The sequence below is a fragment of the Lepidochelys kempii genome, chromosome 2 (assembly GCF_965140285.1).
Source record: "Lepidochelys kempii isolate rLepKem1 chromosome 2, rLepKem1.hap1, whole genome shotgun sequence".
Classification (NCBI taxonomy): Eukaryota; Metazoa; Chordata; order Testudines; family Cheloniidae; genus Lepidochelys; species Lepidochelys kempii.
Genome location: NC_136381.1, coordinates 52,877,732 through 52,893,739, shown reverse-complemented (window position 1 = coordinate 52,893,739; position 16,008 = coordinate 52,877,732). Strand labels below are relative to the sequence as shown.

Here is a 16,008-nt window from a genome sequence, read left to right as displayed (position 1 = left end):
CACTAGCATAAAGAAGGGTGGGTGGATGGGGCAGGAACAGAAGCAAGAAAATGAGCATAGGAGGGTGCCAGAGGTTGGCAGTTCTCCAACTAGGGAGTACTGTCACAAGTGGTCAAGACAAATTCAAAATGCCAGTCCATCCGTAATTATAAATGTTTAATTTTAGACCAAGGCATCTTCTTTGGCACTAAAAGCAGTATTCATCTGAACCAGACTCTGCTGGTTGTGTGCACAAGAAAGTTAGTTTGCAGCTTTTTTGGGGGGGGGGGGGAAGGGGGGCGGAGGAGAAATTATGTGGGCATTGTAATTTAAAGACTTTATGGACCTTTGTTAGGTTGGGAAATACTTTGACACAGAACCAAAAAAGTTAATGTCCAATTTCCACCATTTTGGGGCACTGGCAATCTTAAACTGAAGTACATCTTACGATTTTTTTGATGCAAGATTCACATGAAACTAAGCAATTATTTAGCTCTATTAAGTATCTCCATCCCGCAAAAATTTTCAGATCACTTGTTTTTCCTCAGTCTACTTCAGACCCCAAACAGCTTGTTTACAGCAGGAAGTCAATTTTAGTCAGTCCGTGAAGCATATGTAATGCAGGTCATTCCACAAGACAGCATTTTTTGTATCCAGTAAGCCTCCCAAGTCGGGAACAGTGGACCAAATTGTCCTCATTTATAACTGTAACCCTTTCTTTCAATGATGTTGCCAGAATAGGAATTTGGCAGAATTTGGCCCCCACAATGCCAGCCCTTAGATTTCCCAGAATTTAATTGCTCTTGCTGCAGAGGTAATCATTTCTACATAGATTAAAGTAAACTAGTACACTCACCACTCTCCCCTGCAAAAAAATATTAAGGAAAAAGTTACCAGAATTCTTCTGTACAGGTGATCCAGGTGGAGAGATGTTTATACTAGGTGACAGGTAGAGATAGTTTTTGTTAATGCCACTATTGAAATCAAAAGGAGATTTATAATCCTCATTTAGATCTGTATCCCTCCAATCCATCCCAGAAAGTTCAGAATGCATGTTCACTCCTTAATATAGATCAACATCCACGGAAGCATTCATTCTGATTTTCAACGTTGTGCAGCCTCATTCACTTAGTAATCCCAACCATAGGATTTAAATGTTGTACTTTCCCACACTGCACTTTATTTCCTTTGGACGACTTTAGACGTTCATGTGACTCAAGTGCAGTACACATTTAATAAACTACTTCCGAGCCATGTCGTAGTTGTGGCATAGCAGGTGGTTAAGTTTTTGTAAATCTATAACCTGGGCTGGGTTTTACGGACCGTTCCCTTGGTAAACAAACACTTGCAGCACACTGCATAGGCTTCTGGGATGTCTTCTGCAGAACTGCAGCCAGAATTTTCAATCATTTAAAAAAGAAAAGTCAGCTGACTGCAGCTGTACCAGGATATCCTTAATCTTCTAGGACACAAAAGGATTACTAGCCATAATCTATTCTATATGCCATCTGTGTAGGACTTTTAATCACAGAAATAAGAAATTGTGCATGGCATCCTGTTGTCTGTGCAACAACTGTTTGTAATTTGTGTGGCTAGCAAAAATAAAAAGTCAAACAAAAGCACTGATTCTATCTAGCAAGGTTACAATGCAGCACCCATCTCAGCAGTCTAATATACTTAAAGTGGTATTTGACACCTGAGAAGAGAGTTACCAATATATTCAAGATACTTCCAGATGAGACCCAGGGCAGGGGCCTGCAATGGGCAAACTGGTTACAGACAGCACAAAAAGTCTAAGTTTCACAAGCTACAGAGGAAATGTTATTCATCTACCCTAGTAACCCATGCACCCGGTGCTGTGGCTAAAGCCTATTTAGTGCTAGTCAGTATATTCCACAAAAATTAGTGGAAGTTTTCTGGATTATTTCATACTGGGACAATGCCACTTTAGTGCAATCTATTGCTCTACTCCCCCAGTTGCTTCACTACATGCTTTCAAGAGGCAGGCGGGGTGTTGGAAACAGCTACACAACTTATGCAGTAGGGAGTCTAGGAATTTAACACATTTATACTTAGAGGCAAAATTGGCACGAGTACAGATGTTCACTAGAACTTAGAACATTAGAGCAAGTTAATATTTTGTGTATTGTTGTAGGTTAGGAATTGTATTCAACTCCATTGTGAGTGGAGTGGGAGGAAGAGAAGGAAGGTTACCACAGTTCCTCCAGGAACTTAAAGATGATTGTCGGGGGTGATTACAATCTGAATGCAACCAACAGCTCCAGAGACGTGCCATTCCTGGAGTGATTGGCATATATATACACACACACAGGTTCAAACAGGTATTAAAGGCCCAAGAAAAAGAAAGAGCTTTTGGAATAAGAGACTGAATTCAAACAAAAACAGATTTAATCTTCTTTCAGATCCAGCAAATGGATGTGACCTTTGGTCCATGTCCCTCTCCCCAAAAATCCTTGCTAAAGGGTCGGAATAATTTTTACCTGCCCTTCTGTCCTATGGGCCCTGGGATTTTTCTTGTACATTTTACCGGTTTCTGTTCTATTTCTGAAAATAAATTTTTGATTTAATTAATTTAGTCAGAAAGAGCTGCATGGTTACTGGTAACTAATTTGTCATTATCTCCTGAGAAAGCAAACTGCAGGTGCTAGCCTTTAGGCAGATTAGCTTGCTCAGGTGATTAGTGAACTACAGGGGACTACAGCCCAAAACTCCCAATCTATAGAGAGAAGGCTAGAGGCCCGAGACCTGACTGGGCATTCCTAGAACAGACCATGGAGGAGATCAAAGGAGCAGTTCCCTAGAAACTGATGTCTTGTCAAGTTATCCCATTTTCCCTTCTCCCTACCCATTCAAGAAAAAGGGCCTTGCAACTTACCTCACTCAGGTTGGGGTACTGAATCCTGATCAGGGCCCTTTGTAGAAAGGAACCATAACATAATGAGTGAGTCCAGGCTTGTTAGCTCAGTCATCTCTGCTGATTGCAGACCACCTTTAAAGCATTTGACGCCAATTGGAAACCAGTGCAGATTGAGCATCAGAGTAATAAGCTCTCTGCAGAAAATTCTGCTGAAGTGAGCACTGCATAAGTTTCTGTACCTTCCAGGCTGTGCCCCATGTAGAAGCCATTGTGACCTAACCTCTGCATTAGAAAAACAGCTGAGGATTGTGCCACAAAAGTTTCCACCTGGCTGAAAGGTAAGTTTTAGTTACAGCATCTACCCAAGTATCCAGGAACAGCTAAGAATAACATTGCTAGATTTAATAAGTGGCAGATGTCCTGTCAAGCATGAGTGTCAATAAGTAACTTCCATTTTCTTTCCTATCATCCAGCCCCTGGAATTTACAAGCATTGACCGACTTATCTTTGTTGCGCCTCAGACAGACATACTAATCGCACAAACTGGGTTAGGTGAAACAGAGACTACGGTACGGTCTCAAGTTTTTGAACAGCTATCCCAACAGTTTGGTCTTTAAGACAGTACAGGAACAGAGCTTGTTCACAAGCCATAATGCATTCAGATAACATTGTTTGTTTCCATCTACAACGCAAGACCAGACCACAATTTGTCTGTGTTGCTGGGGTACTACTGTATATTTTAAGTGTTCCAACAATGCACATCTCAGTTGAGATCGCAAAGGTGGAAGAGGCAGACTGAAGGATGGCCTTGAAACATTGAGAAAGATAGCTTTTGCCTATTACATTTCCCTTGATTTAGTCTAGGTGCCAAAGTAGTACATTGAGATGCATCAAGAGAGGTAGGCTCCAATACCATGACAAGTCTTCAGTCATCCTCTTCTCAGATGTTCCTATTCTGACAGTGTTTTACTGGTTTCCTTACAGCCAGTAAGGACCTGCTTGACACATGTAAGAGCACCAGAAACCAAGATTTCCTCAATGTGATCACAGCTTCCCAGCCTCCTCCATTATATATCTATGAGGAAGACTCCCATGTGAAGCAAGAGACCCTGTTATGAAATGACCTGCCAAAGAGTCATGCACTATATGCCTTTGAATGGCAAGATTGGTTTAGCCTGACCTCTGGCTGAAGCTAGTTTCCCCACTCTGATCACACCACCAGTGCTTAATTTGTGCCATGGCTGAGCCCCAGCACCTCTAGGCTTGGCAGTTCCTAGCCCTGGCACCTCTGTGCTTGCCAAGTCCGTTATGAAAATTTAAAAAAAAAAAAAAAAACTTGAGCCCCAGTACCTCCTTCATTACAAATTAAGCACTACACATCACCTCCCATAAGCTGTACCCTTTCCATTTTGCCTTAGCACTATCTGCAGGAGTTGAGGTGGTCACAGATGCAGATTTTAGCTACTTTAGGCCAGTCCATAACAGCTGTTCCACACATTGGAGAATGCTTATGCTCTTGACAGCAAGTGAAAAACCACACAGACTGAAATTCCATTCTTATAGTGGCAATATCAGTACAGCTACATTCCCTAGCAGGAAGTTTGAACTGCCTCATCTTCCTGTATCCCGTGAGGACAAGAGTCAAGTTTTGCCAGCTTAGAGCTCAACCCTTTTCGGATACCACCCTGCTACCTTTTCTGTTTCAGAAGTGTTGCTTGTTTAAGCACTACACCCACAAGTTTTAGGACTATTATTTAATTGCTTCTTTACAGGCTGACAAAACTAGGAGCAAGCAGAAGCGATGAAAGGCAGGAGATGGGCATAGGTTTGAGAGAAATAAGGGCAGTAGTTTTCTAGACATACCTGCCCCAGAGACTGATAGGGCACAGCTTGCTATAATCAGCATTTCAGCTTCTATGAGGCGAACTGCTGTAGAAAACATTTCTACCCTAAAAATGTGAGAGGTGTAGGAGGTCAATAGATTAAGTGCTCAGCTGTTGGTTTACACCATTTTAGATGCTATTTGTGCAAGGGCTGTCAAGAAGGTCAATTATTCAGGACTTAATGCACTTTAGCCAATTACAACCAAGTTTGCCTGAATGTGATGTAAAATGGTTCGGTCAGGCATTAGCATCAAGATTCTTATATGCTACAAGTAATTGGATTGTGATCAGTTAGTGTTCCAAGACTTCTCAGAGTTAGTACTTGGCATGAGGAACAAGAGCTAGTATTTCTCTACATGAATCACAAGTGCAGAGAGCTTTCTATGTGTAGAGAGAGCTGTTAACCAATGTTAAAAAAACAGAACATGTATTTGATTAGAGTTGGGCACAGATGTATTTGTTCCTCAGATACCAACTGCTACCTAGTTTCAATTTCACAGTGTAGGGCTAATACTAATTGGCAATGATCATGTGACAAGTGTTGCCATCTTATTAACTGCTGTCTCAAATGGGAAAGGCTAAGAAAGCATGTTTGCTTACATTTCAATAAGGCTGTCTGATCTACACTATCGCAGATTGCATTTATGAATGAATCAGCTGTATGCTTTTCATATAGTCCTAACACATATAATGGTTATTAATTCAGTCCATCTCCCCCTACCTTATAGTAAGTGCATTTTTTTCAGGAAGCTTGATTAGAGAAACTGAGTTCCAGTTGTCTGTAGCCTTGATTTGAATTGTTTACACAGCAAAAAGCACATCTTCAGCGGAGACAGCCTTAGAATCTGAAGCACACTTCAGCAATAGATATTTCTTTGGTCTTCCACACTAAAGTCAGAAAGTGAAAGAGTTGGGTAGGAGGGCTCCATATTGCCCAAAGAGTGACTGGGATTCTAGTGGTTTACCCTGTAACTAGGTAGACATTAAGTTCTATCATTAGAGCTTTGGAACAGGGTGCATTACTTGTCCTGCGCAGCACCAGGCTCTGTCCATGTAATAGAAATTCTATGGACATTTCTTTCTTGAGGTCTTTTGGTGCCTTTAAGGCCACACTCCAGAATTAGCACTAAAAAAAGCTTAGTCCCCTGCCAGCCAGCTATCACTTTCCTGGACTGAATGATCATTGTCACATAACTTCGTAGACCAGAACCATATTCCATTTATTTGAACTGGCAGGGTAGTGCTGTCATGCTAAAAGGGTTCTTACATGGCCATCACTTTGCCAATTTATGTTGCGATTAGCTTTAGACTGTGACCTGAACTGGGGGATTACCTTACTAGGCCATTCTGAATTTAGTCAATACTTGCCCAACTAGTGCCTTTTAAACCTACACCCTTCAACCAAGTCAGTGTTCCCATACCCCTTAAATGCCTTACCCCAATAAAACTGAAGTGGGGTATACACCATCTAAACCTTAAAGCCACTTACTGCATAACCGTAGATAAGCAATCCAAGCGATAAACCTGAACTGATAAACCCTCAAAGATCAAAGACTAAGTCAGCTAATGCAGCTTTAAGGTTCTGGATCAGTTTAAAAAAAAAAAGAACACAACATTGCTAGAAAACAGGGTTTTCAGGTTGGGAAAAAGCAGTGCAACAGGGCAAGATGATATGTAGTGTGTCCAGGTTTGGTTTTTAAAATGGTCCTGTTGCACTGCTGTTCCCCACCCTTCCCATTCCAACACACAGGATTCTAGTGGAGGAAGCCAGCAATTCAGCTTTTGAAGTCACACTGTTAGAATCATAACGGATAACTGGAGTCTGTTCATTTAAGACCAAAGGAAGATATTGCCAGAAGCCACTTTCCATTGTTGTCTAAGTTTTTTTTCCCCCACCCCCTGTAGTTTAAAAGACACTGAACACACAACCACAAATTGCAAAGGGACACAGCCTCTTTGCAAATAGAGCACCATCCAGGTCACTGGCTAGCTAGGTGCTTAAGGTGGTCTGGTTTGATATGCCAATGACGGGCATAACTGCAATCTTGTGCGCCAAAAGCATTGGTGACATGACACGTGATTGCGGGCCACATAGCAGCATTCTTTGGCACACGCACTTTGGAATTTGTTGGCCTTCCATATCAGGAAAGCCACCGAAATCAAACCAGGGCTGATCAAAGCCAAACCAGCAATTGCCTCAGAAATCCTAACTTCTTATCTTAGCTGCTCCATATCAAGTTGCAGGGTAACGAAAAACAAAAGTAAAAAAAGTCAATCTGGTGTTCTTCAGCCTGCCTCAGTGCTCATATTTTGCTTCTGTGCAACAGTTTAACTGTGGTTCTACAGATCTGCAACTTTATAGCAAGCTTGATGACATGACATCCCTAGAGATCATTGAAGGGCCTCACAGCAGCAGCTACTGCTATACAAATGTCCACATCCTTCAAGCATCCTCCACTAACACTACCCAAACATACATGACAGTTGCCATCTGGACAGCTTAATGACAGAAACCAGGGACTTCGTTTTAGCCTATTTAATAATCAGATCAGTGCTCATGGCTTCTTGCCCAATTAAGTCAGCCATCAGCTACAGTAATTTCAAACTAAGCCCAACAAAAAAGGTCACCAGCATATTTGAGAATTTACAGCAGAATAGTGCTGAGCTTAACACCAGCAGCTGCCTTCTTAAACTTGTGAGCCAATCAACACGGATACTGAACAATGAGGGTGACAAAACTGCCTTCCCACATTCCTGTGGCAATACACACCATGGTTTCCTATCTGCCATTGACTTGAATACAGCTTTGTTCCAATATAGTTCTAGCAGGTGACCACCTTCTCTGTGATGCTGAGCCACCTTATCCGCTCCCACAGACTTGTTCAATGTATTGAATCAAAGGCCACATGTAAGTGCAGCACCCTGCTTACTAAAATTCAGACATCCTCAAAAGGCAGTCTCAAGGTAGAGATCTCATGGACAATAGAATAACTAGGTCTAATGTTGCCCCAAGTATCCTGGCCTTTTTCAAAGTGCATTGTTCATTTGAGACATTAACAGAAGTGAAAACTTCCCCTGGATATATAGTTGCTATCTTCAACAACTGAATAGCCCCTTTCTTCTGGTCAGAGGGGGATGGTTTTTAATACACCAGCTAGGAGTTTTCCGGACTATGCAGCCACAGTACAACAATTCTCATGTCTGTAGCAACTCAGGGGTAGTGTAACCAACCCCCGCCAACCTCAGCTTATGGACTATTTGGATCTCAGAGAAAAAAAAAAGTGGTTCCACCTTTACTTCCTACTCCTCAAGTGGAAGAGGGACTGCCGGGACAGACAGCTGGAAAGAGCATTTCAAAATGCACTTTCCATCAATGGAACTGATCTGCAGACTCTGGGTGATATGGTCATCCTGATCTTTTCCTCTACAAGCTGGTGTCCAAAAAACACTGCTAAGTTGAATAAAAGGGTGCAGAGATCATACCTGACAGCACCCTATTCTACACGGGCTGCCTGAGTCAACCAGGATTTACACACAGACGTCCCATGAAGTTCTGAAATCAAATCCATTCAGCCTTTCCTTTTGTGCTTGTCAAATGTGTCTTTAAAGACTCATTGTAGCCTCATTATAGCCTCACTTTTTTCTTAGTTCTAAAGATCCACTGAGGAAGTTTGAACGCTTGAGGCCCCTGCACTGATCTGGCTGCAGTCAGCACTGAAAACTAGAATCTGTGCGCTTAGATGACAGAGGAAGTGGCCTTTGATGTTTTTAAGCCATTGTGACAAGGCACCTCTTCTCTCACCAGACTTAGCATTTCCCCCTCTGTTGCTGGCAGGCCTAGGGTAATCAGCCCCACTCTGGCAGGGTTTGCCTTCTCCCTTCTGTGCTCCCGTGGTTGCATTTTCAGAGTCAGCCTAAGGGGTGATCCTCTACCAAACAAAAAGGAAACAGTCTCATACAAAAACCCAAGGGGGTACCTTTCGCTGCCCCCCTTGTGTCATCCAGTTGGTTGCCCTGGGGCAGGGGTGGCCAACCTGAGCCTGAGAAGGAGCCAGAATTTACTAATGTCAGCAGCCTCCACATCAGCGCTCCCACCTGCTCCCAGCACCTCGCCCTCCCTCCCCACACCTCCCAATCAGCTGTTCCGTGGCATGCAGGAGACTCATGCGGGGGGGTGGGGAGGGGAAGCGAGGGCATGGCAGGCTCAGGGGAGGGGGCAGGAAGGGGTGGAGTGGGGGCAGGGCCTGTGGCAGAGCCGGGGTTGAGCAGTGAGCACTCCCTGCCACATTGGAAAGTTGGCACCTGCAGCTCCAGCCCCAGAGTCGGTGCCTATACAAGGAGCCACATGTGGTTCTGGAGCCACAGATTGGCCACCCCCACCCTCGTGGGTCAGTCTTTCCCCTAGCAGGCCCTCAGATTTGGCTGTTTCCCCTACGCTAAGGAGCATAGCCTCGCAGCCTGGAACAGCCTATTTCCCTGCTGCCACTCACCTGGCAGCAGCTTGGCTCTCTGGCTCTTGCTCTCCCAAGAGGAGAGGTTTTTAAAGACATCAGGCAGTCCTTAATTGGATTCAGGTGTCCCTAACTGACCCCCTTCTCAGCTTGGAGGAAAAAGGGCCTTTAACATTCTAGGACTAATATATCCACCTTCCAGGACCCTCTTGCAATCATCTGGCCTGATTGTCACACCATTCAAGACAGAAAGCCATCTGACAGCTGGGTTGTAAAAAAGAGCTTTTGGTTGAATTGGACTATTTCAGCCCATCATCTGTCTTCAAAACTGGAGGTGCTCTTTTGACAGCAAAAGCGTCAAGTTCACCATCTCTGAACTTGAACATCTATTGCTGGTGGTCAGTGGTGCTGAAGACATCGGCCGTAGCAAAACCATCTGGGTGGTCTCAGATCTGCTTGTGAATAAGTGACAAGAGCAAATCAATGATCACCATGTGGTGGGCAGCCAGTGTCTGGTTCCTGTTTGTCTGCCAGAGACATGCAATGTTTGGTACTGCCCAGGTGTCATTATCCTTTCCTACCTGTGCATTAAAGTTTCCCAGGATCACAATAGTTCTTGGAGTTTCTTAAAGGACTGACTGCAGTTGCTGGTAAAAAAAGTGATCTCCAGTTGCATCACTGGCCTGGGCAGGACCCATACTGCAATGATGGAAAGATGCCCACAGCTGGTATCGACTTGGATACTGATAAGTAGTTCATCAATCACCTGCCAGCCTTGCAATGCCTATCAGCCTTGCAATGCCTATCAGGCACTGGGTTAAGTTATAACAGCCTACCCTTGCTGGAGCAACCTGTCAGGGCAGCGTGAGAACAAAGTATAGTCTTCAAGTTTTTCATTGCTTAGTGTCCACTGAAACTCAGATAAAAGGCAGATATCAAGCATTCAGATTTTTCAATTGCTTGATGAAGACAGCTTTCACCGTTCTGGACGTGCTTCCAGTACCATTTTATGTTTGGCACCAACACGTAGGATATACCTGAATGACCCTTTTGCAAGATTTCACTGGTCATTTTTACCTCAGTGGCAGAGAAACTCTGCCATTTCAGCTACAAGGACAACTAAACCAGTTTGTTGCAAGTGGTCAGCTTCAACACCCACAAAACATGAATAATCTTTGTACTAAGTAGTCTTGTGAGGTAGTATCTGAAAAAACAACAAACTCAGTTTGCTGGTCAATATTGTCTTGATAAAATGTGCGCCAAAGTTGTATGTGGAGTTATAAGATTTCCCTGTATAGTGTTAACACCACATTCCAAACCACAGAAGAAGTTGACAAACAGGTCTGTCAAACAAAGGAATGGGTTCTGTGCTTAATTTGCATTTAAGCAGTAAAAAACAGTCACCAAGTAGGAAAGGTAGACAAACTTCAGACAACTGAGGAAAAGCAGCAGGGAACAGCCTTCTCCATAGACTGTCTTCAGAATCTCAGCTGGAAACATTTTCCAAGAGGAAGACTGACACCATAAAAAGGAGGGACAAACACCCAAAGGCACCTCTCCTCTGTCCATTGATTCACTACACCAGAAGGGACAAAAGAAGCAGCCACTGAACTGGAAAAGGGGTTCTGGTCTAAGAAGTTTGGTCAGCTTTCACTGAGAGACTGCTCAGAGCATGTGGTAAGAAAAATTTAGAGCAAAGTTAACAGTTATGTCAGGCACCAGTTGAGTTTATAATAAAAATAAAGGTACAACATTTCTCACTTTTATGCCTCATTAGTTGTACTCAATCTTTGTAGTTAATAAACTTGTTTTATCGAATCCAGTTTGTTTAAATGGAAGTGTCTGAAACTCTACTGGGGTAGCAAGGTGTGTACACATTACTTTTATCAAAGAAATATGGACTTTATATGAATTTGTGTTGTCTAGGAGAGGGCTGGGCAATACAAAACATACATTTCTAGGGGAAGTCAGACAGAGCATGTTGGAGTCACCATGCAATATAACCAAGGCTGGCAAGAGCCAAGGTATGGCTGGATGGCCGCAGCACACAGACACACCTGGGGGTGGCTTACATGCTGGAAGCTGTGAGCAGTTCAGACTGGAGGCTACAGCAGCAAAACATTGTAAAGGGCACTCCAGGTTACAGGGCATGAGAGACAGCTATAATTTAGTTCAGATTGTACCCAAGTATGTAACACAACCTCAGGTAAGTTTTATGCAATTGATGCGTCAACAAGTGCCCCATTTAGACCTGCCATATCTAGTCATTTCAGTGGCTCTTCCTTGGACTGGTTATCTCAAAATATAACCAAAGTTGGACACAATGCTCCAGATGAGGATGTGTCCTGGTTCTCTTTAGTGCACTCAAGCATTCTGTTTGCCTAACCCTTACAGCTATGTACTAATCTTGTCTCAAGTCTTTCCTCAGAGGACGATTATGTACACTGCTCTCCTCAGCTAAACCCACTTCCTTCAATGCAACATGCCAAGAACTTCCTTCATTGGTTCTCGGAGCTCTTTGCCAAATCACTAAGGACCCTGAATCCAAGGTATAGGACTTAACTTGTTGGCTTTCATCAAGAATATTTAATGCTGTTCCAAGTTGGATCTTGGATAGTGCTCCTGAGGTAGCACTTACAATGCTATCTGAAGTGACTGTACTAGTTTCATGGTAGATACACCAAAGTTAGTCACTTGAGGGGACCTAAAATAGTACTGAATCTCTTAGATGTGCCAGTAACCATAACTTGAAGCCTGAACTGATAAGGTATTGCTAAAGTGCTGATCTTTGCTAATTTAAGCTAGCTCATCCCATGGGAATGTCAACAAGTTTTGTTTGCTTGTTTAAAAGGCCTAGATTTTTATAGCCACAGGGCTGGAGTACAAGGAATATTAAAAAGGAACTGGAGCTCAGAAACTTCTGCTAGTAGTATGGTAATGCATAATTTGTTGCAAGTAATGATAGGACAGCAAAAGCCAGCTAACATATGAACCATATAGCAAGGCTGTTACTAAACAGGCAAAAACAGTTGAGCTGGTCATAGTTTCCTGGATTTCAAAGCCCTGGTCTACATTACGGAGATAGGTCAACATAAGGCATCTTACGTCAACCTAATCATGTTGTGTACACACTACTGCTTTGCCCCTGCCAATGTAAGTGACCTATAGACATAAGCAGCCCTACACCTCTTGTGGAGATGGAATTATGTTGGTATAGCTAGGCGGTACCATGTCTGTGTATACACTGCAGGTCACTTACATCGGGGAACAGAGAGTTGCAGAGCCAAGAGCCTGGGTTCTCAGTGTCCCCAACACTACCCCCTTAAGTCGGTGGAAGCACTCCTGGGGAGGATGTGCACCATGGCAGAAGGGTAACACAGGGCAACTTAAGTTTGTAGTTGACACATGCCCAAAATCTGAAGCTAATGAAAGTTAAGCCAGAGAACAAAAATTAATGTTTTTCACAACAAGCTCTACTAGGCAACATTAGTGTCCTTGAACAGCTAGTTAGCCTACTTGGTTAATTATGGAAGGAGGCATATACGGGAATACAACATTAAGTGTTTTACACCATGACCGATGACCTTTGAGTAGTGCTCAAGTTATTTTAAGAACTTGAACAGAGTATACAATAGATATGTTGGTAGAAAGATCCAATTTTTTGAAGTATGCCAATTATGCTCCAATGTGAGATGTAAATAGTAACTTGGTTTAGAAGTCACCACATCCAGTTAAGACACTAATGTTTTTAGAGTTTGAGCAGACTGTCCCCTTATGCCTTTTTATGAAGTTCTTTAAATGGTGATAGTGTAACTGCCAGGTCTGAAATCCCAAAGGGAAAAGGACTCTGCACTACTTGTACCTGTGGTACAAACGAGAACTTGCTCATACAAGTTGGAGAGCTGAGCTCCAATTTTGGGTTTTAGACTAACAGTTTCCTCTAAGGGACTGAGCACCTCCATATTCTCTGGACAGAATCTGTCCATTGCACTAGTGCAGCTACATCAGTAGCCTGCTTGACAGCTAAGCAACTATCTTAATTTCAAGCAGGGTTGGGAGGCACTAAGGGGATTGCATCCATGCAGTTATGTGAGGGGCTAGGAATAGGGAGAAGCTTGTTTATTCGATGGTATTAATCTGTACTGGTTTGTTCTAAGGTACTCAAGCAGAGTAAGTTCCAAATACCCTCTCTCCACTACTACTTTTTTTCCTCTTGTGGACAAGGCCTAGTCTGGTGCATTTGATATGAGAATTTTGTAGCTTCACCCAAAGAACAGTGTAAAGACAGCTGAAACTTAATGGTTCGGGGCACCTGAATTCTTCTCCACCCAGACCTAAAGAAATCCATTTTTGATCCTAGGTACTAGTAATTCACAGTAAAGTCCCCTGTTGTAGACAGAAGAACTAGACTGTCACATTTGTTTATTCTGCCAGAGCCAACATCTAACCTTCTGGAGGCTCCTTTACCACTACTGACAGCAGCATCCAGTGCCTTCTACCAGCTCCTCTTACATAAGAGGTGCAAGAAATGTGTCCCTCAGCAAATGGGGAATTGTTATAAAAAAACTGAGAAACACTGCTCTAGTGCAACCTTTGATACCTTGCTGCCTTCCTAAACTGTGTCAGAAAGATCTCAGGAACCAGCAATGGTCCATAGATGGGTCATTGAGAAACGCTGCACTAGAGGAATAAGGGACTAATCAGGGATTTTAAGAACAGCTCACTGCCTATTCCAATATTCAGGGTGACCAGATGTCCTGACTTTATAGGGACAGTCCTGACATTTGAGGCTGTCTTATGAGGGGGCCTGTTACCTCCCATTCCCATTTTTCACACTTGCTATCTGGTCACCCAACTCATATTTGAATTAAATATTTAGATTTGCACTGAACAAATAGTATTAAGTGCAGTGTGAAGGTTAAATGTGACAAAGTTAAAAGCATTAATAAGCAGCCTAGGTATTGAAATAAGTAGTTGAGCTCCCCCTAATGGCGTTCTGTAGAAATAGAAAGTTATAGTATATTATGCACTGGGGAAAAAAATTGGGAAAGCGAGTTAGACTGGCCTTGTTTACATCTCACTAATCTGCTCCTTGAGGAAACCTGAAATTACATTGTGTTACAGTGGTTAGATTAGTTAGAAGTTAATAGCCTTTTTTTTTTAATTAATACAAGTCTATGTTCTCCTAGCAGTTTGAGAGTACTCAAATATTCCCAATCCCTATGAGTTATGCCACATCTGCCAGTAGCACAATTGTCTAAGGATCAGTTGTATCTTAAGTTTAGTGTATTCAGACACTACTGATATCAACTCTGCTGTAAACAAGTCTATTTATCAGGCTTGTTATACAGGTAGGTTCATGTCATGCAGGGACTCTATAGAGGAGTATCTGTTTAGTTTTGCCCTTTGAAATCCTGTATGGATGCCATTAAGCCATTAACCCACTCCCATTAACTCTGCACCAGCTATTTGTTTTGAGAACTGTGGGCTTCTACATGTACTCCTCCCCTCTGTTTTTGGGGGACAATCCTGGTTCCACCCTGAATTCTCAGGGTTAGGTGGCTCTTTAGCCTAGGAAGAGGGTATAATGGGCCTGGGGAGGCTAAGCCTCCCCTGTGGCACAACTACCGACCCGCTGCCTTTCAGAGCATGGACACCTGGGCCGTGGTGGCCCCACCTGTGCCACCTCTTCCCATCTTTGGCTCCACCCCTTCACTCAGGCCCCCATCACCCACCCCTGGCCAAGTCAGTCTTCTCCACCCCCCTCCCCAGCCAGGCCCCCCACGTCCCTCCTCCTGGTAAACGGCAGGCAACAATTGGGGTACCTGGTGGTAGCAAATGATCCCCCCAAATGTTTGTACTTGTTCAAATCAGGAGAGGGGAAGTGGTCAGCTCAGGGGAGGGGTTACAAGCTATTGTGTACAACAAACAGAATGTAGGTTCTAGTCCTAAGGACACTAGCCACTTAAAATTCAGCTAGCTTTAAAGATTCCAAAGGTTCAAGTGTTTCTTTCTAAAAAGAACATTTCTAGATTTTAGTAGCCAAATAGTTATATGTACATAGAGACTCTGCTTCATGTTCATCAAGAGCACATCTGTAGAAGATTTCTAGTACAGGTAAATTGAATATGGAACCAGAATACAGCAAGCTTAGCCATCCAGTATAGAAAAGGTATTTCTGTAGTAGTTCAAACAGTGTACATTAACTATGCTCACACCAAGCATCAAAACTTGGTGTTACTTATTTTCTTCTCTTCAAGGCCACAACCAGCTAAATTCAAAGTTGCAGTGTCACAGCACTGTCAACTGGGACTTCTGTCATATCTTAAGCTATTGCATAAGAAGTTTGCCTTACTGAAGGGCTATAGTAACAAATGATTGCAGGAAAGATGTTGCATACCAAACTGACAGTTTAGAACTGCTACTTAACACCTTTGCTCCCTTAGCTTATCAACAGCAAACTGCAGATTGTTATGAAGTTGTCCCATGCCATTTTGAATTGGATCTTTAGTTGCAGAAGATTAGTAGTGAACACTTTACTCAGTGGTATGACTGGAGTGAGTGTACACACACACACACACACACACACACACACACACAGAGGACACTCTCTCAAATAATGGCTCTTATTCCTAACCATTAACGCAAGGTATTCGCTCCCCTGCTTGGATAACAAGAAGTTTAGTATTTAGCCAGACATCTTTCAGACAGCTTGAAAGGTAAAAAGACATTGATTTCATTGGCAGCTTGGTGTTAAGGTGGTAGCTTGCAAGAAGATGGACTAAGGATAGTCACAGCTTAGACACAGAATTTGATT

General features: G+C 43.0%; 1 protein-coding gene across 6 annotated transcripts in view; it reads right to left on the bottom strand.

Moving 5' to 3' along the window:
• Nucleotides 1-16,008, bottom strand: part of LOC140906580 (tumor protein D52) — a 191,621-nt gene that overhangs the window by 157,582 nt on the left and 18,031 nt on the right. Inside the window, exon 1 of one of the 6 annotated variants that reach the window (XM_073330748.1) lies at nt 874-1,325. The exons of 3 other annotated variants lie outside the window; for them this stretch is intronic. In XM_073330748.1, coding sequence (XP_073186849.1) covers nt 874-1,033 — 160 coding nt within the window. In that variant the 5' untranslated portion in view covers nt 1,034-1,325. Of the gene's footprint in view, nt 1-873; nt 1,326-16,008 lie in introns of those variants that run through there. 2 more of the 6 variants (XM_073330749.2, XM_073330753.2) reach the window with 2 other exon arrangements.